Below are 25522 nucleotides of genomic sequence, written 5' to 3' on the forward strand. Positions count from 1 at the left end.
TCATATAGGTGCCTCTGTAGCCAGGTGGGCAGTAGCAGCAGTGCGTAGCACATGCTTCTTGATTAGACCAGAGTTCAAGCCTGTGACCACTAAATACGGAAGATGCGGAAAGGTCAGGGAATGACCATCGCATATCCCCGGAGCAATATGGCCTTAGTTGCTAATGCTCCTAAAAAAAACCCAAAACCACTCATATATGACGATTACATATCTTCTAAAACTACAGTGGCAGACAAAAAAAATGCATCACCTTAAAAAAAGTAACATTTGTAGTGAAATGTATAAGATATTGTTTGATTATAGTTATTTTGTTTGTCACAAGGCAAAGGTATTGTATCAGATAATGCTTCTATTGCATCAGACAGTAATTGCAAGGTATTGCATCAGACGTTTCTATAAATACGGCATTGGAAGGGTATACACACTCATTAGTATCCTGTTTTGCAGATGTGTAAGCATGGTTCCATATGTTCAGTTGACACCAAGAAAAAAAAATGTAGCTGTTCCTCTGTCCCAGGAAGGATATTCTACACGTGCTATCGCTGATAAAATAGGCCACCAGTGAACAGTATCCTTGGTGCTGAAACTAAAGCTATTGTTATTGTTATTTGGTTTTTTAGGAGCATTAGCAACTAAGGCCATATTGCTCCGGGATATGCGGTGGTCATTCCCTGACCTTTCCGCATCCTCTGTATTTGGTAGTGACGGGCTTGAACCCCGGTCTAATCAAAAGCGTGTGCTACGCACTGCTGCTCCTTCCCACCTGGCTACAGAGGCGTCTGAAACTAAAGCGTGAAACCGGTGATGTGAAGAAAAGACCTGGATCAGGCCATAAGATCGATATTTGAAACGGCTATGCCATCATAATCGCCATGCTAGTGCTCCTGATCTAAAGCTGGACTTTGGAATGGCCTCTGGTGTTGAAACAAGTGCACAAACTATCCAAAGATGGCTTTTGGGGTGCCTCTGTAGCCAGGTGGGCAAGAGCAGCAGTGCGTAGCACATTCTTCTTGATTAGACCAGGGTTTGAGCCTGTGACCACCAATATGGCCTTTGTTGGTAATGCTCCTAAAAACCAAATAACAACAACAACAACGGCTTTTGGAATGTGGTCTGCATGCCTATCAGCCCAAGAAGAAGCCTATGTTAACCCAACAAATGAGGAAGAAGTGACTTGCTTGGGCTAAAATGCATGTTTCACGGACAAAAGAGCAGTGGGACACCGTCATCTTTTCTGATGAATCAAAATTCAACCTGCATGGCTCGGATAGGAAGCGATATGTCAGAAGACGAAAATCGGAGGCATACCATCCTGACTGCATAACACGGATTGTAAAGTTCCCTGCCGGTCAGATGGTCTGGGGATGCATAACAAGCAAAGGGGTGGGGCGAATTAAGTTTATTGAATTAAGTTTAAGAACAGTGAATGCAGAAACCTACATTGCTACCTTGGAGGAGTGCCTGAAACCTGTTACTAGGGGATCACCACACAGACTTCCAAAACTGCATTTTTCAACAGGACTCAGCACCTTGCCACACAGCAAAATTGGTCAGTTTTATGCTATTTAGATTTAATGATGAGGTTGTCTTCTTGTCTCACAAGGCTTAAAACATATTTACACCAATGTTTTCCCTTGTTTTTCTCCCTTAAGGTGCAGTCATACCTCAGAAATGCTGGCATTAGTGTTGGACTGGCCCGGCAACAGTTCAAATTTGAACCCTATTGAAAATTACTGGTACATATTGTAATCTAAAATTTCTCAGAAGGAGCCAACAAGTAAGATTCAGTTGCAGGAGAGCATTGTAAGGGTGTGATACCACGAAATTGGGCAACCGTATATCCAGAAGTTGATTAACTCTGTGCCAGATTGTTGCAAGGCTGTAATTGCAACTTGAGGAGGAACAACAAAATATTGAAAACTTATTTTGCTGATTTACAGTACATAATACTATTATGTTAACTTGTCATTTCAGTTTGTACACGTAAATGCAATAAAATGTATGTTTGGTTGTCATGATTTCTAATTTTTCCATTAATTATGGATTTTACCCTTTGGGAAGATATTTATGGCAGTTAGGTATATCAGGTGGGGTCTTTTTATTTTATTTCATTCACAGAGATATATATCCCATCTAACAAATGCATTTTGAACATTTCTGCACCCCACAATGCAGTGCAAAACACATTATTTGCAAAATTCACAAGTGATGCAGGTTTTTTGGTCGCCACTGTATATAAATAGCTGATATTTAACAAAATGTAGTGACTATTTAAAAAGTATGGCTACTAAATGTTTTTCAGATGGGCACACACTTTTCATAGCGATGTCCATACTTGTATGGATAATTTGCCTCCAAAACTTCGAGCTTTGGCTTCTAGATTGTTAGACATAAATTATGAAGAGGAACTCGAGTGGCTAAAGTAAGTACTTAACATACTCTAATGTAAATAATTACCAACAAGTAAAACTAGAAAAGTTATTAAAGAGCATGTTTTCTAGACATGGAATGTCTAGAAAACATGCTCTTTAATAACTTTAATAGCTGAATTACATTTTAAACATTCCATTTTTCTTTATGAAAACTTTTCAGAGGCACTGCTCTTTTGTAAACTAGGAAATAATGTTAAGATTTGAGGAATACTAGAACAGTATAATTATACAAATATGTATAACAGCAGCAACAATTTGAGTCACCAGAATGTCAGTTAGGACTTAACTGCTGCATTAATGCTCGTATTTATTGGATCAGAGTAACGTGACTGGCAACATTTCAATGGAAACAAATGTTAGTAGGTGAGCATTAAGTGCCAAAGAAACTAAGGGTATCAGGCGACAACAGTTGTCTGTAATTTTGTATATTCTCTGATTGATTTGCCTGTTTGACAAATGAAACACCCAAATTTCTAATGTAAAACCATGCAACCCTTGCTTGAGACCAACTAAATTGGCCACATTGTGAAAAAATCCTTTTGAAAATTCCTCAAATTGTTAATGGAATCCAAACATAGTTGTTTTCCAGTTGTGGGGCTTCGATGATATAACCACTTCCAGAAAGGACAAAAACACAGTAAGTTTGAAACAGCAGAAATTTTAATGAAACCTAAGTGTAATTCTTGAACAGTAATTTTAAAAAGATGTTTTTAAAGTTACTGTTCAAGATGTCTTTAAATGCATTGCATTAATGCATTAAAATGGTGCCCTCATGGGTAGCACAGTTGGTAGAACGTCCGTCCTCCCCACACTGGTTTTAATTGGAGGCCTCACTGTGCAATAGTGCACCTGAAGTTTCAAAATATGGCTAATTTAAATATCCCAAAAGGAAACCTTTCCCTCCACATTTGCTGATGCCTTGTCAGCAACTACTCTACATAAGAGATCAGGCAATTGTCAGCAGGTATATGATCTCAACCATATGTTGTGCAATACTCTACTGGCCAGATTTGGGGCTCACTGGCCTGACAACTACTGGCTCATGAAATGAGTCATTTCCCTTCAGACCTTAGCATGATTGAAATGGCTGAAACTTTAAACATCAGGATGTGCTATCCTTGATTCGTGAACGAAGACTAGCATTCATGATTAAATGTTTCACCATAGAAGTCACTGAATGCAGCATCTGGAGAACTTGATAATCCCCGGCCTCACCTTAATTTCGTGACATCACTCACAGCAAAGAAATATAGATTCGCCTTGATGGACAGATTCCTCCCTTTCCAAAATCTGTCATTAACTGTCAATAGATTGTAACTTCCAAAAATTTCTTTCCGATAAGGCATATCAATAAATAATCCTAAATAGTGAGTATTATAGCTTTGATATATCCTGTTTCATAAGATTTTTGTCATTTGTACTCTATTAACCAAAAAAAACTGTTGCTACACTCCAGGAACTCCTCTTTATATATGTTATTTTGTAATATTCGCTATTCTTAAGCCTACCTTGCTGTGTTGTAAATAGTTTGTTTAATCCTTGCTAGTTCATCCCTTGTCATTTTGTGCTGTTAAACCCTTGGGCCCAGCTGTGATATGCATTGTACATATTGCTTTTCAAATATCACGATAAAGGTTATTTATTTAGTACATATATATTGTGTAGTGTTGAAAAGCATAATTTTAATCTCACAAAATGAGCACATGAAGTTTGCAATATAGCACCATTAGTATAACATTTCATATTGTAAAATCCCTTGTGACTTGCTTAACCTTGCACTTTTGAATAAGTAACACTTCCATGATAGAGAAGACTTGTTGTTATTTATTCCCAGCTTAGTGCCATCATTCAGACTGCATTGGTTGGAAAATTTTTGTTCGCTCTTCACTGGACGAGTAGGTAATATGAGATGTTACAGTAATAATGCCATGTTGCAAACTTATTTTTTCTCTTCATCAGGTTATTGTGCATTAAAATTATACCTTTAGCACTACCCAATATGTATTACCACAATCAGAGACATAAAAAGGCCACAAATGCATTGCATTAATGCATTAAAATGGTTCCCTCATGGGTAGCACAGTTGGTAGAACGTCCGTCCTCCCCACACCAGTTGGAAAAGACCCGAGTTTGAATCCCGTCAATGATGTGAGGAACTTTTGTGGGCCTTTTTCACAGCATGGCTGAGTTAGTTGGTTTCAAGCGAGAGTAGCATGGTCCTTCCCCCCCCAGAAACTTGAGTTTTTCCAGCAAACAGAAAATGGATCACGGAGCATACACAATTTACAGACAGTATATATGGAGCTGTACGACTTTAGTTGCTGATGCTCCAAAAACCCTAATACAACAACAACAACGTTAATGAAAATTTATGAAAACTTCCTCCCTTAAGTGGACTTAGCTTTTCGACTCATGTCTTGTTCACAGTTTGGAAAACCGATGAGAGGTATGTGTGTGCTACGATACTAATAGGAGATTAATTGTTATTGCGCATGCATGCAAACAACCATAAATCAGAAATGAGGAAAGGATGCCGAACCGATGCAGCATATTGCCTTACTCTCAGATCCAAAGTACACCTGGTCGATCCTATATAAGTGGAGTCACACTTTTCAGTGTAAATTTCAATTTCATATGGATGTTATTAAATGTCTGTAAAACATTTGTAGTAATATCATCCGTGATGATAAGTATATCATCTAGGTATCCCCCATACTACATATACAGGGGAGAAATGGTGTTAAATGTATATGCTCAATTTTGTCTAAATAAATCTCTGCTATTAGGCCACTGAGGCTTAGGCCTGTCGGCAAACCAGAATTTTGTTTATAAATTCTGTCCTGGAAAGAAATGTAATTCACTTCGGTCAAAAATGTAACTAAATTAAAAACTTTTTTTCTTAGGTAACCTGGTCTGATTAATGCCAATAGTAGCATCATTCAAAAGATCACAAATTATATTTAACACGTATTCATTAATGTTTGTATATATTGAAGTAACGTACAATGAAAACAGTTTAACGTTGTGCCCAATCTTGCGATCTTTTAGATTAGTGAATAAGGTATTGTAGCTCTTAATATGAATTTCAGCACTTGTCTGAAAGGTTTTATAATGTGATACAGATGTGTAGCCAAGGGTAAGAATGCGGAGTTCTTACAGGAGATTATAGGTCGAATGGGGGACCTGGTTTGTGAAGCTTTACCTGTTTGAAAAGTACAAGTACATTATTTGTTCATGCCTTAAGCTGTTTTAATTGGGCAATCGAGATATAATATCTTTTTGACGCCTTCCAGCCGGGCTTACATTCGTGCCAGCATTCCTGAAGGAGGTTTGGGGATCCTGTCTTATAAGTGGACTATCCCTCTGTTGAAGAAGAATAGGCTGGAGAAGCTCTGGTATTCATCTTCAGCATTAACTCGTCATATTGCTAACTTACCTTATGTCGAGTCAGAGTTGGGAAAAATACGAAAGCTACAGTAAGATGGATCTGTATGCTTAGACTCAAAGGCGTCTGTGGAGGGGCGGTGGACCTGCCTCTTGCATGACTCCTTCAATGGTTGGGGCTTAAAGGAATCAGCAAAAGTCCACTCTCAGCACCAGTGGGTGAGTGACAGAACCAAATTGTTGTCCGGCCATACATATATAGACCTCATAAGAACGAGGATAAATGCTCTCCCTACCCTCTCAAGGACATCTAGAGGATGCAGTATGGAGAGAATATACAGAGCTGGATGCAAATCGATCGAGTTGCTCACCCACATATCACAACAGTGCATAAGAACTCATGGCTTGAGAGTGTGATGCCATGATGCTGTTATAGATATTGTGATGAACAGGCTCTGACAGAAGGGCTGGCAGGTTTGTAAAGAACCATGTTTCAATACTATGGAAGGGGTACATAAGCCTGACCTTCTGTGTGCAAGAGGTGAGTCCCTGGTCCTTCTTGACGCACAAATCGTAGGAACAGGTGATGATCTGGAGGTATTGCATAGACAAAAGAAAAATTATTATAATGATATTAGTTTTAAAAATGCAATAGCCTTGGAATATAACAATATTCAGCCTGTAGTGTCATCTATTACTATCTCCTATAAGGGGATTTGGTGCAAGAGGTGAGCTACATTTTGTGCAGCTACAGACTTAAAAATTTTGGCGATTTGGGCTTGGTTGGTTATTTGTTTTTTTTTTTTTTTTTTTTTTTAGGAGCATTAGCAACTAAGGCCATATTGCTCCGTGAATATGCGGTGGTCATTTCTGACCTTTCCGCATCCTCCGTATGTGGTGGTGACGGGCTCGAACCCCGGTCTAATCAAGAAGTGTGTGTGTTACGCACTGCTCCTTCCCACCTGGCTACGGAGGCGGCAAGCGATTTGGGCCTTGCAGGGGATGCTGGGGAGGGGCTCATCAGCAAATGACCACATGGTGGCATAGAAATATGTAAAGACTTGTTTGTTGTACCCAACATACAGTATTGAAAGTGAGCATTATGTTGGCTTAACCTTTGCCTATACAAATAAAGAGAAATGTGTAAATAAAAATGTCCGAAAAGTACAGGTATATTATTTGTTCTAGTCTTAAGCTGTTTTAATTGGGCCATCGATATATAATCTCTTTTTCGATATAAGGTAAGAGATTCATTGTATTAATTGACAGGATTATTAAATATGGTGGTGTCAGCCTCTTAATAGGTAGAACTGTCCATCATAATATTATCCAATTTATTAATGTAGTCTGTCTTGTTAAGGACAACCATTATTGTATCCCCCTTATCAGCCCTCTGTGTGGCAATATCATTGTTCTCAAGTAGTTTCCATAAGGCTACAGTTTCATTTTTATTTAACCTTGGTAACTGCAGAGTGTTTAAGCTGTTTATAACATGGTTTGCCTGTTGAATCAATAAATCTTTTTGCTGGATATCCCTAAGGCAAAATTACAAATCCACTACCAACTGTTTTTTTAGGAAGTATATGTGGAGGTAAATTATAATTTAACCCTTTCTCTAAGAGGGAAACTTGATGCCCTAATAATGTGTGTGAAGAAAGGATCCTGACCATGTGAAAGCACATTGCACTTCGACTGTGTGGATAGGGAGTGAGTTTAATTTTGGTTGCTGTTCTGGTTTTGTGTAACCATATTATTCACATGCAAAGAAGTTGCAGGTGGTACATTGCACCCACATGTAGGGATATCAGTTGTATTGCTATGAGTCTGATTAGAGCTTTGTAACGTCTGTACTTTGTTAAAATGTCTGGTTTGTATTTCAGTTGCCAAGGCCTCATACCTTAAATCTATAGAAGCCTTCAGGGCTGCCCAATCATTTTGTGTGGTGATTGTGACTCTGTAGGATCAAGCAGGTGTACTTTGGATCTAAGACTAAGGCAGCATGCTGCATCAGTCCGGGCATCGCATGCTGCAGCATCAGAATTGGCTTTCCATGCTATAAATGTAAGTCCATTGGCTTTCCATGCTATAAATTGAAATAACAATTAATCTCCTATTAGTTGTAGCACACACACACATACCTCTCACCTCTCATCAGTTTTCCAACCTGTGAACAAGATGTAAGTCCACTTAAGGGAGGAAATTTTCATAAATTGGTTTCATCTCGTCATCGTGTTTTTATTAAAATTTTATCTTTTGAGGTTTACTTTTACACCATAATATATTTGACATAATGTCTTCAGTCACTCAGAATTTCATGGGGGATTTGATATGTCCATGGTCAGGTTGGGACCTTCGGCTGTGATCCTGTGGATGTCGGGCCATTCACAGCAAAGAGTGAGGAACACATTAAAATTTTATTTTAATGTGTCCGCAGTAGCACATGCTCTTTGAGTGGACTGGGGTTCGAGCCCTTGACTGCCAAATACTATTAGCATTTGTATTGACTCTTTGGTCTCCCTCCAGTCACTATCTGGCAGAGTACAAGCAGCAAAATTATACACTAACTGATCTAGTTATCTACTAGAGAGTTACCAATAGGTTCAGTTCCATGGACTATCTGACGGCTGCCCTGTGAACACCATATTAGAGCTGTACCCTCAAAATTTAAGGAAGATCAGATCTCGCCATGATGGCTATCATAACCTCAAAAGACATCACTTATACTGTATGATGGAAGAGATGGGTTGCTGTATCTTTGCTCTGGAGACTAAAAATGGGTTTCACCACTTCATTACTCCAGTAAGCAAAATGATGGTATTGGACTCTTTGATTAGAGTTACCACCGAGTACCACCTTTGTCTGGTAACACAAAGGGGTGACATTCTTCTGTGTGATGTGGATGCCACACTTCGACCCCTGCTTATGTTGGTTCACATCTGGGTAGTTACCTCCAATATACTAGGTGCCACATTTCAGGACTTGTACACAGGGGTATACCCAGGGTTACTAACAGTCCCACCATTGTGAAGGTGAATATTATATTTGTTGTAAATTCCAATTAACCCCAGGGGCTCACATCTGGTGAGTATGGGCTTGGCACACCCAGGGTCCTGAGCTGGATATCATTATTCTTTTCTTTCTTGGCAATGCCCTACTACTCTCTCTCTTTCTCTCTCACAGGGTAATTCAGATTTTTTTTGATTTTTTTTTGCCTGGGTTTTTTTTTTGCCATAAGCTTCAGGCTTCCTTGCACCATACGGCTAATAATAATAATAAAAAAAACATGGAAAGCCAAATTTGTTGAAGAATATATTTCATGAAATTTTTTTATAATTATGTTTTTTATTTCTTATTTGCTTTAATTATTATCATCAGGCTTTATCATATGTAATATTTGCAGCTTATGGGTATACAAATACAGTCACACGAGGAATTTCTAATTCTTTGATGGCTGTTTCAATACTTTTATGGTTAGCCCAGTGGTTATGATTGCCACTCTCCCGCGTTATTTGTTCTCATTTTACATCACTTGTCATTACAGAAGGAACTTTTGACATTTTGTCACAAATCTGCTGAGTTAGTAGGTCATTAGTGAGGACTGCAGGGTTTTATTTCATAAACTCAAGTTTTTTTGTCTGGTGAACCACACTCTCACTGATCAAAGAATATTTGCTATTATATTTGCATAGTTGAGGTATATGATGCAAGAAAGCAAGCTCATACAGCATCAGCCAAAAAAAAAAAAAAAGAAAAAATCCCTTTTCATTTCACCCATCCAGTCACTCCAAATGTTTGTCTAGTTCAGCCTTAAATTTCTTTAAGCTATCAACTTCAAACAATAGATGGAAGTCTGTTCCAGCAATCAGTTACCTGCTGGCTAAAGGCAAACTTCCATACATCTATTTTACAACTCTCTTTCCTCAATTTGAATCTATGCCCCCTCAGGTTCTTAATCTGAGCAAGCAGAAGTATCCTGTCAGCATTGAGCCTGCTCAAACCATTCAAGGCCTTATACACCTCATCAGATCACCTTGCAGGTGCCTAGTCTCCAGATGCTGCAACTTGCAGAACTTAAGCCTTTCTTCGTAAGTGCACCCCTTTAGTATTAGCAGAGGTATATGATGCAAGAAAGCAAGCTTATGCAGCATCAGCCAAAAAAAAAAAACCACTTCCATTTCACCCCTCCATTCGTTCGAAATACCTGTGTAGCTGAGTCTTAAATTTATTTAGGCTGTCAATTTCCACAACAAGGCTGTCAATTTCCACAACCAACTGCCCTCTGGCTAAAGGCAAACTTCCACACATCTATCCTACATCTGTCTTTGCTCAGTTTGAATTTATGCCCTCTCAGGTGATTCTTCTGAGCAAGAGAAAGAATCCCATCAGCATTGAGCATGCTCAAACCATTCAAGGCTTTATACACCTCTATCAGATCACCTCGCCGGTGCCTAGTCTCCAGACACTGTAATTTGCAAAACTTAAAGCCTTTCTTCGTAAGAGCAACCCTTTGTTCCATTCACTAATCTTGTTGCCCTTCTCTGTATCATTCCAGCAGCTCTACATCCTTCTTGAAATGAGGCCTCCAGACCTGTATACAGTACTCAACGTGTGGCCTCACCATTGCCTTATAAAAGGGAATAATCACCGCCTTATCCCTGCTAGAAAAATTCCTGTATATTATTGACAAGACACTATGAGCTACTCTTGCAGCCCATCTGCACTGCTCAGAGAACTTCATATCTGCCTGCACAATTACCCCCAGATCCTTTTCATTCTCTGCTACTGTCAGTGTAGTACCACAGAGTTGATACGTTGCTCTGGGGTTGCTGTTTCCCATATGTAGTACTTTACATTTGTCAATGTTAAACTTCATTTGCCACCTCTCAGCCCATCTGCTCAACCTTTCCAGATCCTGTTGCAGCAGCATAGTGTCAGTAGTGTCCTTAACAACCCTGCCAACTTTTTTATATTGTCTGCAAACTTGTACATTAAGCTTGATATACCATCATCAATATCATTTATAAATACAGAAAACAATAATGGATCCAACACTGAACCCTGAGGGACTCCACTAATAACATTAGTCCACGATGAGCAGTGTCCTTTGATTACCACTCTCTGTCTCCTCACCCTTTGTTCCTCTCGCCAATCTTGTTGCCCTTCTCTGTACTCGTTCTAGCAACTCTACACTCTTCCGAAAATGAGGCCTCCAGACCTGTATACAGTACTCAAGGTGTTGCCTGACCATTGCCTTATACAAAGGGATAATCACCTCCTTGTCTCTGGTAGCAAAATTCCTATATATCATTGACAAAACTTTGTGACCTGCTCTGGCAGCCCATCTGCACTGCTCAGAAAACTTCATATCTGATTGCACAATTACCCCTTCAGGTCTTTTTCATTCTCCACCTCCTGAGTGTAGTACCACACTGTTAGTATGTTTCTCTTGGGTTACTGCTACCCATATGGAGTACTTTGCATTTGTAAATGTTAAACTTCAGTTGCCACTTCTCAGCCCATCTGCTTAACTTTTCTAGATCCTGTTGCTGTAGCATACTATCTTTACTCATTAACAATCCTGCCAACCTTTGTATCATCTGCAAACTTGGACATTAAGCCTAATATACCTTCATCAATATCATTGATAAATACACAAAACAACAATGGGTGGGCCCTGCACCAAACACTGGGGGACTCCAGTGTTTGATGCTGGACTTTTTTGCAGCAACTTGCCCTGAATGCCATACTGCTCCAATTCGTGCAGCAGTCTTCCATGTGCAACAGTATCAAAAGATTTCCTGAAATCCAAGTATATGATATCAAAATTATTTTTTGCAACCAGTTCCTTTGTGACCACATTGTAGTATCCAATCAAATTGGTCAGACAAGACTTCACCTTAACAAACCCATGCTGTGTCTGAACTATTACTGCAATCTTGTCTAGTTGATCCTGTATGACCTCTTTAACCAAGGACACCATTATTTTCCTTGGAACCGAAGTTAAACTAACAGGTCTAGAATTATTTGTGTCAACCTTCGCACTCCCTTTGTGAATTGGGGATACATTTACACATATCCAGTCCATGGCGGACCTCCTCCGAGTCCAATGATGCTCTGATAATTATGGCTAAAGGTTTGCTTACTTTCTTTTCTGCCTCCTTTAATATAACTGGATAGATACCACTTGCCCCACATGCCTTTCTATGTTTAACTTCAACAATTTCTTCTCCACGTTGCTCTCAATTATTACAAAATCACTTGACTCCCTGTTAGAGTTTGATAAACTTCTGGCATTCTCCTCCTTGAATAACTCCTCGTGTGAATGTAGATGCAAAATACTTATTCACTTTATCAGCTACTTGAGCAGGATCATCAATAGTCGAACCATCAACGTTAAGTAGACCAATCTGATTCATCCCCTTCCTTCTAGAGTTTACATAAGTAAAGAATTCTTTGCTGTTCTTCTTTGCATCCTTTGCCAAAGCTTTCTCGTAATCTGCCTTTGCCTGCCTAACCTCCTTTGTGACTTGATTACAGACTAGCTTATATCTGCCGTAGGCTTCTGTGTCGCCTGATCCTGTTGCAGTTTGCAATATACTAATGCCTCATGGGCTTAGTTGCTTTCTCATTTAACGTTACTAACTGCCTTGCCTGTATGAACAGATGTCAGAGATGTTTCTCTTACACATTTAACATAAAATTTAGCACATGTGCTTGGGCAATGTTCTCCATTATGTTGTATAACAATGTCTGTCTATAAATTTATTTACATATTATTATTATTAGCTATATGGTGCAAGGAAGCCTGAAGCTTATTTTGCAATAGTCAAAAAAAAATTCCCCAGTTATCCTAAGAGAGAGAGAGAGAGAGAGAGAGAGAGAGAGAGAGAGAGAGAGAGAGACAGTCAAAAGGGAATCACCAAGAAAGAGAAGAATGATGATATCCAGCTCAGGACCCTGGGTGTGTCAAGCCCGTACTCACCAGATGTGAACCCCTGGGCTTATATGTTTGTAGAAATATGGCTGCATACCTACATATGCACTAAAGTATGCTGGAGGTTTACTGTCATGTGCCTTATGGAAGTTCTGTTGAACCATGTAGCAGTTTTAGTTTCTTAAAAAAAAAAAATTAAAAGCATATGGGATTAGAGTAATAAATATTATACAGTTGTAATTAAATTCATGCTAAGTGCATGATATAGCACAATAGATCTTTATTGAATGTTCTATGAAGCTAGAATTGTATAAAGTTGTTACCTTATCAATTAGTCTTAGTAATTAATTGATAAGGCAACAACTATAATTACTAATCACAGAAAAAGAAAACAAATACAATTAATTTAAGAAAAAAAAATTAGCATGATTTAAATGTAACACACTGCATATATTAACTAACTTGTTTTAAATTATATTAATGGATGTCTTGTTCTTAACTACCAAGAATAGTGAAAAAAAGACCATTAATAACAATGTACCTGCCATGTCAGATATAGTGAACAATTTATTGAAGTTTTGATACATTTAGTTTACAATATACAGTTATTTTGTTTAATTTCAGAGACTTCCTATTATCTGTTAATTCTCCAATATTATTCTGCCACAATGACCTGCACAAACGTGAGTTATAATTATAAGAATTTAACTTTATTTCATATAAAATGACAGATAGTTATAATTTGCACATAAGCTGTACTGAAATGTTTTTTATAAAGTGATTCTTGCACTGCTTCTATTGGAATGTGCAGCAGCCTGGTAAGCAAGGTACCGGGGTTTTCAAGACCTGATGTGCGTCATCACAGAACAAGGAAATACATGGGCTGTATTAGGGTAAGAATAAGATTAAGAACAGGTGCAAGTATACCGGCAGGCGCCTCCGTAGCCAGGTGGGAAGGAGCAGCCGTGCGTAGCACACGCTTCTTGATTAGACCGGGTTCGAGCCCGTCACCACCAAATACGGAGGATGCGGAAAGGTCAGGGAATGACCACCGCATATCCCGGAGCAATATGGCCTTAGTTGCTAATGCTCCTAAAAACCAAATAAACAACAACAACAAGTATACCGGCATGTACACCAATGTTATGAGCATTGTAAATAAATTTGATGATTTGAAGTGCTGGTCAAGTCATTAAATGCAGACATTGTATGGATATCAGATACTTGGTGTCACTCAGATATAAGGGATGTAGAATTTGAATATTGGGAGTACAATGTATACAAAAAGGACAGACAGAATGTGGGGGTTATGCTCTTAGTTAAGAAGCACATGTAATCTAAGGCAGTGCATCCAGTTAATATGGGTGATGGCCAGTGTAATGTTGAGTCAGTTTGGTGTGACATAAGCACTGGAAAAACAAAAATTAGAATAGGGATGTGTTATAGTCCTGATTATTGTGATGAGTTCAATGAACAGCTATACAAAGAAATAAAGTGTACAGTAAATCAGAATGTCTTACAATGTGCGATTTTAACTTTCCAGATATTGATTGAAACTTGTGGGTTGGGTATTCTTACACTAGCAAGACTTTTGTGGATTTATTGGATGACTGTTTTAACAGCAGCATATGAGAGAGGCAGCAAGAGAGAGAGAGAGAGAGAGCAATATTCTTGATCTGATTATCAACAATAATTCTTCATGCATTAATAATCTGCTGATAAAAGAACCACTAGGTGACAGTGATCTCAATGTATTGATGGAACTATAACACAATGATATACAGAAATTTTTCTAGCAGGGATAAGGAGGTGATTATCCCCATGTATAATGCAATGGTTAGGCCACACCTTGAGTACTGTATACAGGTCTGAAAACCTCATTTTAGGAAGGATGTAGAGATGCTGGAACGAGTAATTAGTCTTAATTACTCGTTCAACAAGATTAGTGAATGGAACAAAAGGTTGCTCTTAAGAAGAAAAGCTTAACTTCTGCAAAATATAGTTTCTGGAGACTAGGCACCTGCAAGGTAAATTGAATGAGGTGTATAAGGCCTTGAATAGTTTGAGCAAGCTCAATGCTGATGGAATTGTTCCTCTAACCCAGATTAATTGCCTGAGGGGACATAAATTCAAATTGAGGAAAGACAGTTGTAGAATAGGTGTGCTGAAATTTGCCTTTAGTCAGTGGGTGGTTGATTGCAAGAACAAACTTCCATCTGTCATTGTAGAAGTCGACAGCTGAAATAAATTCAAGGCAGAACTAGACAAACATTTGGTGTGAATGGATTGGTGAATTGGGAAGGGTTTTTTTTTTTTTTTTTTTGGCTGATGCCGTATAAGCTTGCTTTCATACATCATATGCCTCTACTAATGCTAAAAATGCTAATGGCCCACATTAATGCCAGAGCAGATCATCAGGGAACACAGCGACAATTTCCAAGGTAGAATGTGCTGGTCTCAGAAGAACTAGTTGTTAATGACTCTGTTGTTCAGGGATATGGGAAATATATTGTGCAAAAAAAGGATAGGTGGAACAGGACCAGGGTATGTCTGCCAGGGGCAAAAATCGATGACATTGTAGAGCAGATAAAATCTTTTATAGGCACAAAAGGTGATATTGTTGTACACATTGGCACTAATGACATTAAGAGTAGGAGACCTGAAGAATTACTTAAAAAGTAGAGGTCAATGTTGAAAAAAAGTCAAGAGTTAGGGTTAAATTTGAAAGTGTCTCCAATTCTGCCCAGACACAATAGGAGGGAGTATATGATGAGAGCCTTGTCGATCAATTCAGCCCTGGAAAGATTGTGCATGGTCTGTGCTTGTTAACAGGAGAGACTGTTTTTATTTTACAGGGATGGGATACACTTAAATAGAATGGGTGCAAGAGTGTTTGCTGATGCTATCGAGGTAGTGCTGGGAGGGGCGGAAAACTGCTAGCTTGGGGGGGATACACACACATTGTAATAGATTAACATAGTTTCAGGCAGAGATGGAAGTGATTCTTGCACTGCTTCTATTGGAATGAGTAGTAGCCTGGAAGGCAGGTTGCAGGGGATCTCAAGATCTGCTGGGAGTCATCATGAAACAAGTAAATACATGGGCTGTGTTAGTGTAATTAAGAGTAGGAAGAGGTGCATGTACACAAATGCTAGAAGTATAGTAAATAAATTTGATGAATTTGAAATGCTGGTTGAGACATCAAATGCAGACATTGATGGAATTTCAGACATTCCAGTCAGATATAAGGGATGCAGACATTGAATATGGGGGAGTACAATGTGTACAGAAAGGATAGATAGGATAAGAAGGGAGGATGGGTTATGTTGTTAGTTAAGAAATACATAAAATATAAGGCAGTGCATCCAGTTGACATTGGTGCACAGTGCAATGTGGAGTCAGTTTGTTTTAACATAAGCACTGGCAAAGCAAAAATGAGAGTAGGAGTGTGTTATAGGCCTAATGACTGTGATCAGTACAATGAACCACTATACAGAGAAATAGAGTGGTCCAGTAAATCAGCATGTCTTATAATGGGGAATTTTAACTTCCCAGATATTGACTGGAACTTGTGGATTGGTCACTCGTACACTAGCAAGACTCTTGTGAATTTATTGGATGATTGTTTTCTACAGCAACATGTACAAGAGGCAACCGGAGGGAGTAATATTCTTGATCTGACTATCAGCAGTGATTATTCATGCGTTAAGAATTTGCAGATAAAGAAACCACAAGGTTACCAAAGTGTACTGATGTAGGATTTACTTAAAGATGTAATTGCCATCAGGTGTAAAGGGAATGATTTTTGCTTTTGTAAAGGTTACTAGAGTGGTGTTAGGCAGTTTTTAAATTCTATATAGTGGGGCCAACTGATTATGTTACCAACAGAAACTTCTAAATGGGAAGCATTCAACCCTGAATTAATCTTGTAACCTACTAGGCTTTTCATACCATCTAAGAAATACTATTCAAGGTGTAAGCCTAAATAGATCAGATGAACTAATGAGACTTGCGGCAGAGAAGAAAAATACGTGGGATGCATATAAATTATCTGGCACACAGAAACCTATGGTAGATATAGGCTAGTCTGTAATGAAGTCACGAAGGAGGTTAGACAAGCAAAGCAGATTATGAGAAATCTTTGACAAAGGATGCAAAGAAAAACATCAAAGACCTCTTTATTTATGTAAATTCTAGAAGGAAGGGGATGAATCAGGTTGGCCCACTTGATATCAGTGGTTCTACTGTTGCTGATTCTGCTCAGATAGCTGACAAACTTAATGAGTAGTTTGCATCTACATTCACACATGAGGAATTCTATACAGAAGTGGAGGATAGAAGCTTATTAAACTCTAACATAGAGCTAAATGATTTTGTAATAACTGAGAGCAAAGTGGAGGAGAAATTGATGAAGTTAAACATAAGGAAGGCACTTGGGATGGACAGTATCTATCCAGTTATATTAAAGGAGGCGGTAAAGGAATTAAGCAAATCCTTAGCCATTATGAGAGCATATCTCAGGGGAAGTCCCCATGGACTGGAGATGTGCAATTGTATCCCCAATTCACAAAGGGGGTTCAAAGGGTGACATGAGTAATTACAGACCTGTTAGTTTAACTTCTGTTCCGGGGAAAATAATGAAGTCACTGGTTAAAGAAGCATTGCAGGATCATCTAGACAAGACTACAGTAATAATTCAAACACACAGCATGGGTTTATTATGGGGAAGTCTTGCCTGACCGATTTGATTGGATACTATGATGTGCTCACAAAGGAACTGGATGCAAAAAATAGTTTTGATATCATATACTTGGATTCCAGGAAAGTTTTTGATACTGTTGCACATGGAAGACTACTGTACAAATTGGAGCAGTATAGCATTAAGGGCAAGTAGCTACAATGGATAAAAGGATGGTTGAGTGGGAGAGGACAGAGAGTAATAATCGATGGAAAAAACTGCTCATCGTGGAGCAGTTTTTTTCATGGAGCAACTAATAACCAATGTCATTAGTTGAGTCCCCCCCCCACTTCAGTGTTGGGCCCATTGTTGTTTTTTACATTTATCAGTGATATTGATGAAGGTATAGCAGGCTTAATGTCGAAGTTTGCAGATGACATAGTGCTAGGCGGGGTTTTTAATAACAGTAATGACAGTATGCTACTGCAACAGGATCTAGAAAAGTTGGCAGTTGGGCTGAGAAGTGGCAACTGAAGTTTAACATTGACAAATGTAAAGTACTGCATATGGGTAGCAGTAACCCCAGAGAAATGTACGAACTGGGTGATACTACACTCAGGGTAATGGAGAATGAAAGAGATCTGGGGATAATTGTACAATCAGATATGAAGTTTTCTGAGCAGTGCAGACAGGCTGCCAGAGCAGGTCATGGGGTCTTGTCAACAATATACAGGAGTTTTGCTAGCAGTGATCGGGAGATGTTTTTTTTTTTTTTTTTTTTTTATATGAAAACCCCAAACACGAAAGGTATCAAAACCTATAGTACTTAGTACCGTACATGGGTTGAAGGAGAAGTGTGGAGGGAGGGGGGTGCCGGAAACTTTGGTCGAGAGACTAAATATGGGTTTCACCACTTCAAGCCTCCAATAAGCAAAGTGGTGGGATTTCACCGGTTGATGAAAGTCATCTACCACCTTTTGCCCCATAGTGTAGCGCAGTGGTCGGGCCACACCATGAATGCTACGTACAGGTCTGGAGGCCTCATTTTAAAAAAGATATGGAGTTGCTAGATGAGTAAGGAGGGCAACAAAATTGGTGAGGGGAACAAAGGGGTGCTCTTACCAAGAAAGGCTTAACTTATGTAAATTGCATTATCTGGAGGCTTGGCACCTGTGAGGTGATCTGATTGGTGTATAAGGCCTTGAATGGTTTGAGTGGGCTTAGTGCTGATGAGATTCTTTCTCTTGCTCAGATTACAAACCTGAGGGGGCTTAAACTCGAATTGAGGGATAGTTGTAGAGTCGATGTGTGGAATAATGCCTTGGCTCAATGCTGATGATATTCTTCCTCTTGTTCAGACCACGCTCATGAGAAGGCATAAATTCAAATTGAGAGAGGATGGTTGTAGAATAGATGTTTGGAAGTTTGCTTTTAGTCAATGGGTGGTTGATCATTAGAACAAATTTCCATCTGATGTTGTGGAAGTAGATAGCTTGTATAAATTCAAGGAAGAACTAGACAAACTATTGGACAGGATGGATCAGTGAAATGGGATTTTTTTTGGATGATGCTGTATAAGCTTGCTTTCTTTCTTCATTTGCCACCATTATAATAATAATAATTTTATTTTTTATCTAAACCATAATTACCAAACAGAAGGCTTAACCTTTTTTAAAAACATTATGTTCACTTAATGTTAATGCTTACTTTGCAAATTTGCCTTTGGTCTTCTTAGCAATCAGCTTTTCCTTATACTGCCATTGTGTTGTAAAAGGACTAAGGTTTATTTGAACTGTTGAATTTAGTAAAATTAAGAAATGCATAGATCAAATTATTTTTGTAAAAGACTTGTAATATTATAAAGTTGCTAAATATACTTTGCCATAACATCTACTTCATCAAACCACACCAGTTGGCCACTTTATTACGAATTGTTACCTAATAATGATTAGTGTAGCTCTCGTTTAGCTCTCAGAAAAGCATGGATTCGTAGTAGCAATGACTCAGTGAGGTGTCTAAACACTATACAGGGATGCTGGTCTGTGGTGACTGAAATGACTCGCACATTATGCAAATTGAATTATTGCAGATTCTACTCCAAAGTGCCTCATTCACCAGGTGTTCAATTAGGCTGAACTGGAGACTGGGTAGGCCACTGCAGTATGCTGAATTTTCTTTCATGTTCTCTGCTTGCAGATAGCTACATTGTATCCATGAAGTGATGCATCTGGTTGGACGCAATTTTCAGATAACCAGTGGCATGGTATCAAGAGGGGGCCCCAGTGTGCATCACGAAAACATTTCCAACACCATTGCACCACCACACTAGCTCCCTGCATCGTGGATACCTGGCACAATGGTTCCATGGATGTGCTCTTTTTGTCATATTTTGGTCCTCCCTTCAGTGTGAAACAGCAGGAACCAAGGTTCGTCAAACCAGGCAGTGTGTTCCGAATACTCCATCGTTGTGTTTGTGACCCAACTGTGAGAGTACTTTTTTTTTTTTTTTTTTTTTTTCCCAGACAGGAGTGAGATTCAATTTAGTCATCAGCTGCAATAACCCAACTATGATAGTTGGGGTATCAGGGTTATAATCTGCAATAGTTGTGAGTTCTGAAATGCCTTTTTGTTTACCATTGGCTGTTGCACACTAGGTTGTTATTTAGCTGACTATAGCCTTTCTATTACCCTTCAAGCCTTGTCAGCCTCCATTGACCTCTCACATCAACAAGGTGTTTTAGACTACAGAATCATTATTGACTGGATGTTATTTAGTTATGGGACCAATCATAACACCCAAGACACAATCATGTGGGAAAACTCCAGCAGGGTTGCAGTTTATGAAATACTCATATCAGCATGGTCCTTGAGGTTGTCTCAGACATTCTCTCAGATATGCCAGACAAGCTGTTCTTGCTACCTGGGAGTCTAAAACGCTGATGGAACTGATATTCGGGTGACACTCAAGTCAAGTGGACCCAATTTCGGCGAAGTCCGGACGGTCTATGACAACCAAATCCTCTGCTTGCACCTTCACGATGGTGGGACTGTTAGTAATCCTGGGTATAACCTTCATGCTCAAGTACATGGTGGGTGACCACCCAGGTGTGAACCAACGTAAGCAGGGGTCGAGGTGTGGCGCCCACACCACATGGAGGAACGCCGCCCCTCTATGTTACCAGGCAGTACTAGGTGGTAGATGACCCTCATCAACCAGTGAAATACCACCACTTTGCTTATTGGAGGCTTGAAGTGGTGGAACCCATGTTTAGTCTCTAGAGCTAAGTTCCGGCCAACCCTTCCCTATCTCTTCCATCATGCAGTATGATTGATGATTTTTGAGGTTATGATGAATGTCGTGGCGAGATCCAATATTCCTTACATTTCGAGGGTACAGCTCTAAAACGGTGTTCGCAGGCCGGCCGCTAGATAGTACACTGGACCAAACCTATTGGTAACTCTCTAGGAGGCTTCCGGATCAGCTAGTGTATAATCTTGCTACTTCTACTCTGCCAGATAGTGACTGGAGGGAGTCTGAGTAGTGTGTATGCGGGGAGCATTGTCGAGGCCACGTTATGTCAAGGATCTGGGTATATTCTTACTACATGTACGCCATATCCAAAAATTTCATTACTTCATACAGCATGTCCCACCCACTTTTTCTTACTATTGAATACACCATGAATTGTCAAAATAATAGAGCAAGCTTATCTGCGAAAAGATCTACACCTCCCAAGGACTTCCTAATTCATTTCACAAATATACGTGGTCTCAATTCCAATCTCAACGATGTCCATTTCCACTTGCAGTCTTCCAAACCAACCCCATGTACTTTTTCTGACTGAATCTCAGTTATCAGTTGATTCAACTACTGCTCATCTCAGATGTCCAAATTATTTGCTGTATGATTCCTTTCGCCTCAAAGGTGGTACTTGTGCATATGTCTGTTCTGATATTCCCTGTCAGAGACTTAGCAATTTGGAATCTCCTCTCTTTGATCTTCTCTGGCTTAAAATCTCTCTACCTCATTGTGAAAAATTCATCTGTTGTCTCTACCGTTCTCCCAACTCCACTAATCACTTGGAGCTCTTTGACTTCCTCTCCTAGCAACTTGACTTTCTCCAGTCCAACTTTCCTAACAGTGAGGTAATTTTCCTTGGTGATTTTAACGTTCACAACTCCAGCTGGCTTCCGTTTTCTAGTCACACCAACCCAGCAGGTCGAGATGCTGAGGCTTTTGCAATTATTAATGACCTAGCACAGATTATTCATTTACCTACAAGAATACCGGACAATCCTAATCATACAGCCAATACGCTTGATCTTTTTCTCACAAACAACCCTTCTAAGCACAAGGTTGAAGTGAGAGGTCCTTTAGGCACTTCAGATCACAACTTGGCGATTGTCTCTTCTCCAATGGAAAGTTTATCTCATGGCTATTGCTAGCCTTGTGTTGTTTGGCATTACAAGAATGCAAAATGGGATGACCTGCGAGACTTCTTTTCTTCTTTTCCTTGGTCTGATTACTGTTTCAAAACTTCTGATGTCAACGTTTGCTCAGATCGTGTCAGTGAAATTATTCTCGCAGGAATGGAATCCTTTATCCCACACTCCACTTTAAAATCTCGTCCTTTATCTAAACCTTGGTTTTCCAATAAATGTGCTAAGGCTGTCCAAGAGAAGAATGTTGCATATCGTAATTGGCTTCTTGCTAATTCTTCAGTTTCATTTTCTGCCTACACCAAAGCTCGCAACAATTGTAAAGCAGTTATTAATCAGTCCAAACTAGAGTTTGAACAGGCTAAGAGTAGAAAACTTGCTTCTTGCCCTAATGGTAGCCGAGCATTCTGGTCTCTTACCAAAGCTATTGGCCGCAACTTTTGCCCATTTCTGCTCCCACCTCTGTCCAAACCAGATGGTTCTGTTGTCACTTCAGCCAAGGATAAAGCTGACCTGCTAGCATCCCATTTTTCTTCCAGCTCATGTATTAATGATCTTGGTAAAACACCTCCCACCATTCCTAACACGCTCCATTCAATGCCTCCTGTGGTCTTCCGTCAAAAGGATATCAGAAGGATTTTGATGAATCTTGATGCTAAGAAAGCTCCAGGTCCTGATGGTATTTCTCCACTTGTTCTCAAAACCTGTGCTCCTGAACTTACTCCTATTCTTTGCCGCCTTTTTTCACTTTCTTATTCCGAAGGTGTTTTTCCTTCTGCTTGGAAATTTGCTCGTATCCAGCCAGTTCCTAAAAAGGGTGACAAATCCCTCCCATCCAATTATCGTCCCATTGCAATTACTTCTACTCTTTCTAAAGTAATGGAGAAATCAATTAACCGCCAACTCTTAAACTACCTAGAAACCTTCCATCTGATCAACGATCGCCAGTATGGATTCCGTCAGTTTCGATCCACTGGTGATATTCTGGCTTATGTTACCCATTTATGGACTAATTCAATGGAAAGGTTCGGTGAAACAGAAGTAGTTGCTGTTGACATCTCAAAGGCTTTTGATCGTGTTTGGCATAAAGGTCTTCTAAACAAGCTTCCATCTTATGGTTTGCCAACTGTTTTTAGTAATTGGTTATCCAGTTTTCTCTCCGATCGCTCACTGAGGGTGATGGTAGATGGCTCTCTGTCTTCTAACTTCTCCACTAATGCCGGTGTCCCCCAAGGTTCAGTTCTTTCCCCCACTCTTTTCCTCTTGTATATCAATGACCTTCTTCCATTGACTGGAAATCCTATCCATAGTTTTGCCGATGATAGCACATTGCATTCAACTTTCCATTTTGAGAAACCTTGTCCTGCTCAATCAGCTTCAAGTTCTCGAAAATCTGCTGCCAATTCCTTAAATGCCAATCTTCAGGTAATTCTCCAGTGGGGCAAAGACAACTTAGTTGATTTCAACCCTTCTAAAACTCAATCTTGTCTTATATCTCGCAAAAAGGATTCTTCTGCTCCTATGCTTATCTTTAGTGACACTCCGATTTCTAGGCAAAATGATATATCTCTTTTGGGGATTACCCTGACTTCTAATCTCTCTTGGCACAAGCACATTACAAATATTGCTTCCTCTGCATCTAAAAAACTTGGTTTTCTCTTTTGCTCTCGGCGTTACTTTTCTTCCAAACAGCTGCTCACTCTGTATAAATCGCAAATCCACCCTGCCATGGAATATTGTTCCCACATCTGGGATGGTGCCCCCAAAACCTCTCTCAGGCTTCTTGATTCCATTCAGAAGAGGGCAGTTAGTTAATTAATGATTCATCTCTAACAGAGTCTCTCCACACGCTTTCTCATAGACGCACTGTTTCTGCTGCATGCCTCTTCTACAGATACTTCCATGGGTACTGTTCTTCTGAATTGGCTTCTATAATTCCTGCTCTCTCTTTCAAAACAGTCCGAACACGTGCTGCCACCAGCCAACATCCATTTACTGTCCAACTTCAAACCTACAGAACCAACTTTTCATCTTCCTCATTTATTCATTCAACTGCCGTTTTCTGGAACAACCTTCCTTCATACGTATTTCCTGAAAATTACAATCTACAGAAGTTCAAGTCCAATATCAACAAATATCTTCTTTCGTCTTCTCAACCTCCAACCCAAGCACGGTACTAAGTTCTATAGGTTCTAATACCTCTCGTGTTTCGGGTTCTCATAAAAAAAAAAAAAAAAAAGCATGTTTGGTGACAGTTACTTTGCCACATCCAAAATCACTTAAACCTTTCGTGTTGAATAGATGTGCAGAAATTTGCCTTTAGCCAGTGGGTGGTTGATTGATGGAACAAACTTCCATTTATTGTTGTAGAAGTTGACAGCTTAAATAAATTCAAGGCAGAAACTAGACAAACATTTGGAGAGAACGGATGGGTGAAATGGGAAGGGTTTTTTTTTCTTTTTGGCTGATGCTGTCAGCTAAACTTGCTTTCTTGCATCATATGCCTCTTCTAATGCTATTGCTCATTCTCACACTGAGCTGCATGTGCACATAGCATCCCTGCATACTTGATTTATATCGCATGATACAAACACATGATGCTTTGTGCGTGCAGTTCCATTTGTGTGGGTTATAATATATATTGTCAAGCATCCCCAGAGAGATTTCACCCATCCATTTGCCGACAAGGCTAGCCAGGTGGGTAAAGTGCCTGCCTGGCAACCCAAAAGGTCGCGGGTTCAAATCCCGCCTCGGGCTTGGATCAAAGTACTGCAAAAACCTTGGGAAGTGCATTATGGCCACAGAAGCCGATGCGCCAACAACTACTGAAAAAAAAAAAAAAAAAACACCCATTCATTTATTTTTCTTGTGTCATTTACAATATACAGTTGGTCGTCGACTTACGACCGACTTCTGTTCTGACTGACAGGTTGTAAGTCGATCTGGTCGTATGTCGGCCATATATTTATTAACAGTATTTTTTAACCTTTCTAATCTTTTTATTATCTTTATAATTTATTTTTATAATCTTTGAAATTTTTATCATCTTTTATTTTTCATTTTAAATACAGTAATGCTTTTATCTTTTACTTTGTTTCTACGCCTAGGCTATCTCTCTCTAGGAGGTTAAATTCAAACGCTCTGTACATTTTAATTGGTTTATTATTCATACTGTTTATAAAAAATACAAAACTACGATCTATAATTACATATACAGTATTGTCATAATTTGAAAAATAATACTGTACATAATGTACTGTAAACACAAAAATACAATCTAAAATTAATGTAAAAATTAATACAAATGAAATTTACAAAATCAAATTTTTTGTGGTCGTAAGTGCGGCCGGTCGTAAGTCGCATAGGTCGTAAGTCGACGACCAAGTGTACAAATAAAAAAAGGCTAGTAGTGTATATTAGTCTGTGTTTGTGTAATTTAGCATACAGTTGTATTGCTATGTTTCTCATCTAGTCACGTTGCCTAGAAGCCCATGGAACATCACTGACCTCTTAGTTACCATCCATTGGCATGAGATGCTAGTCCAGATCAGTAGGAACAGTTCTCTCGTGAGACTAACTCCACAGTTGCCTGAGCTTTCTGGGGATAGCCTGAAAAAAAAAAAGTTGGAATTGAGCATGGGAGGAGGATAGATT

The 25522-nt window shown here is 39.3% G+C and overlaps 1 protein-coding gene across 1 annotated transcript in view; it reads left to right on the forward strand.

Moving 5' to 3' along the window:
* The window catches only part of LOC150077536 (choline/ethanolamine kinase-like), a 106063-nt gene that overhangs the window by 24789 nt on the left and 55752 nt on the right, over positions 1-25522 (forward strand). Inside the window, exons 4-5 of the mRNA XM_090386510.1 lie at positions 2303-2422; positions 13375-13433. Coding sequence (XP_090242636.1) covers positions 2303-2422; positions 13375-13433 — 179 coding nt within the window. The remainder of the gene's footprint in view (positions 1-2302; positions 2423-13374; positions 13434-25522) is intronic.

This window comes from Mastigoproctus giganteus, chromosome 12 (genome assembly GCF_048544385.1).
Source record: "Mastigoproctus giganteus isolate SK-2022 chromosome 12, ASM4854438v1, whole genome shotgun sequence".
NCBI lineage: Eukaryota > Metazoa > Arthropoda > Arachnida > Uropygi > Thelyphonidae > Mastigoproctus > Mastigoproctus giganteus.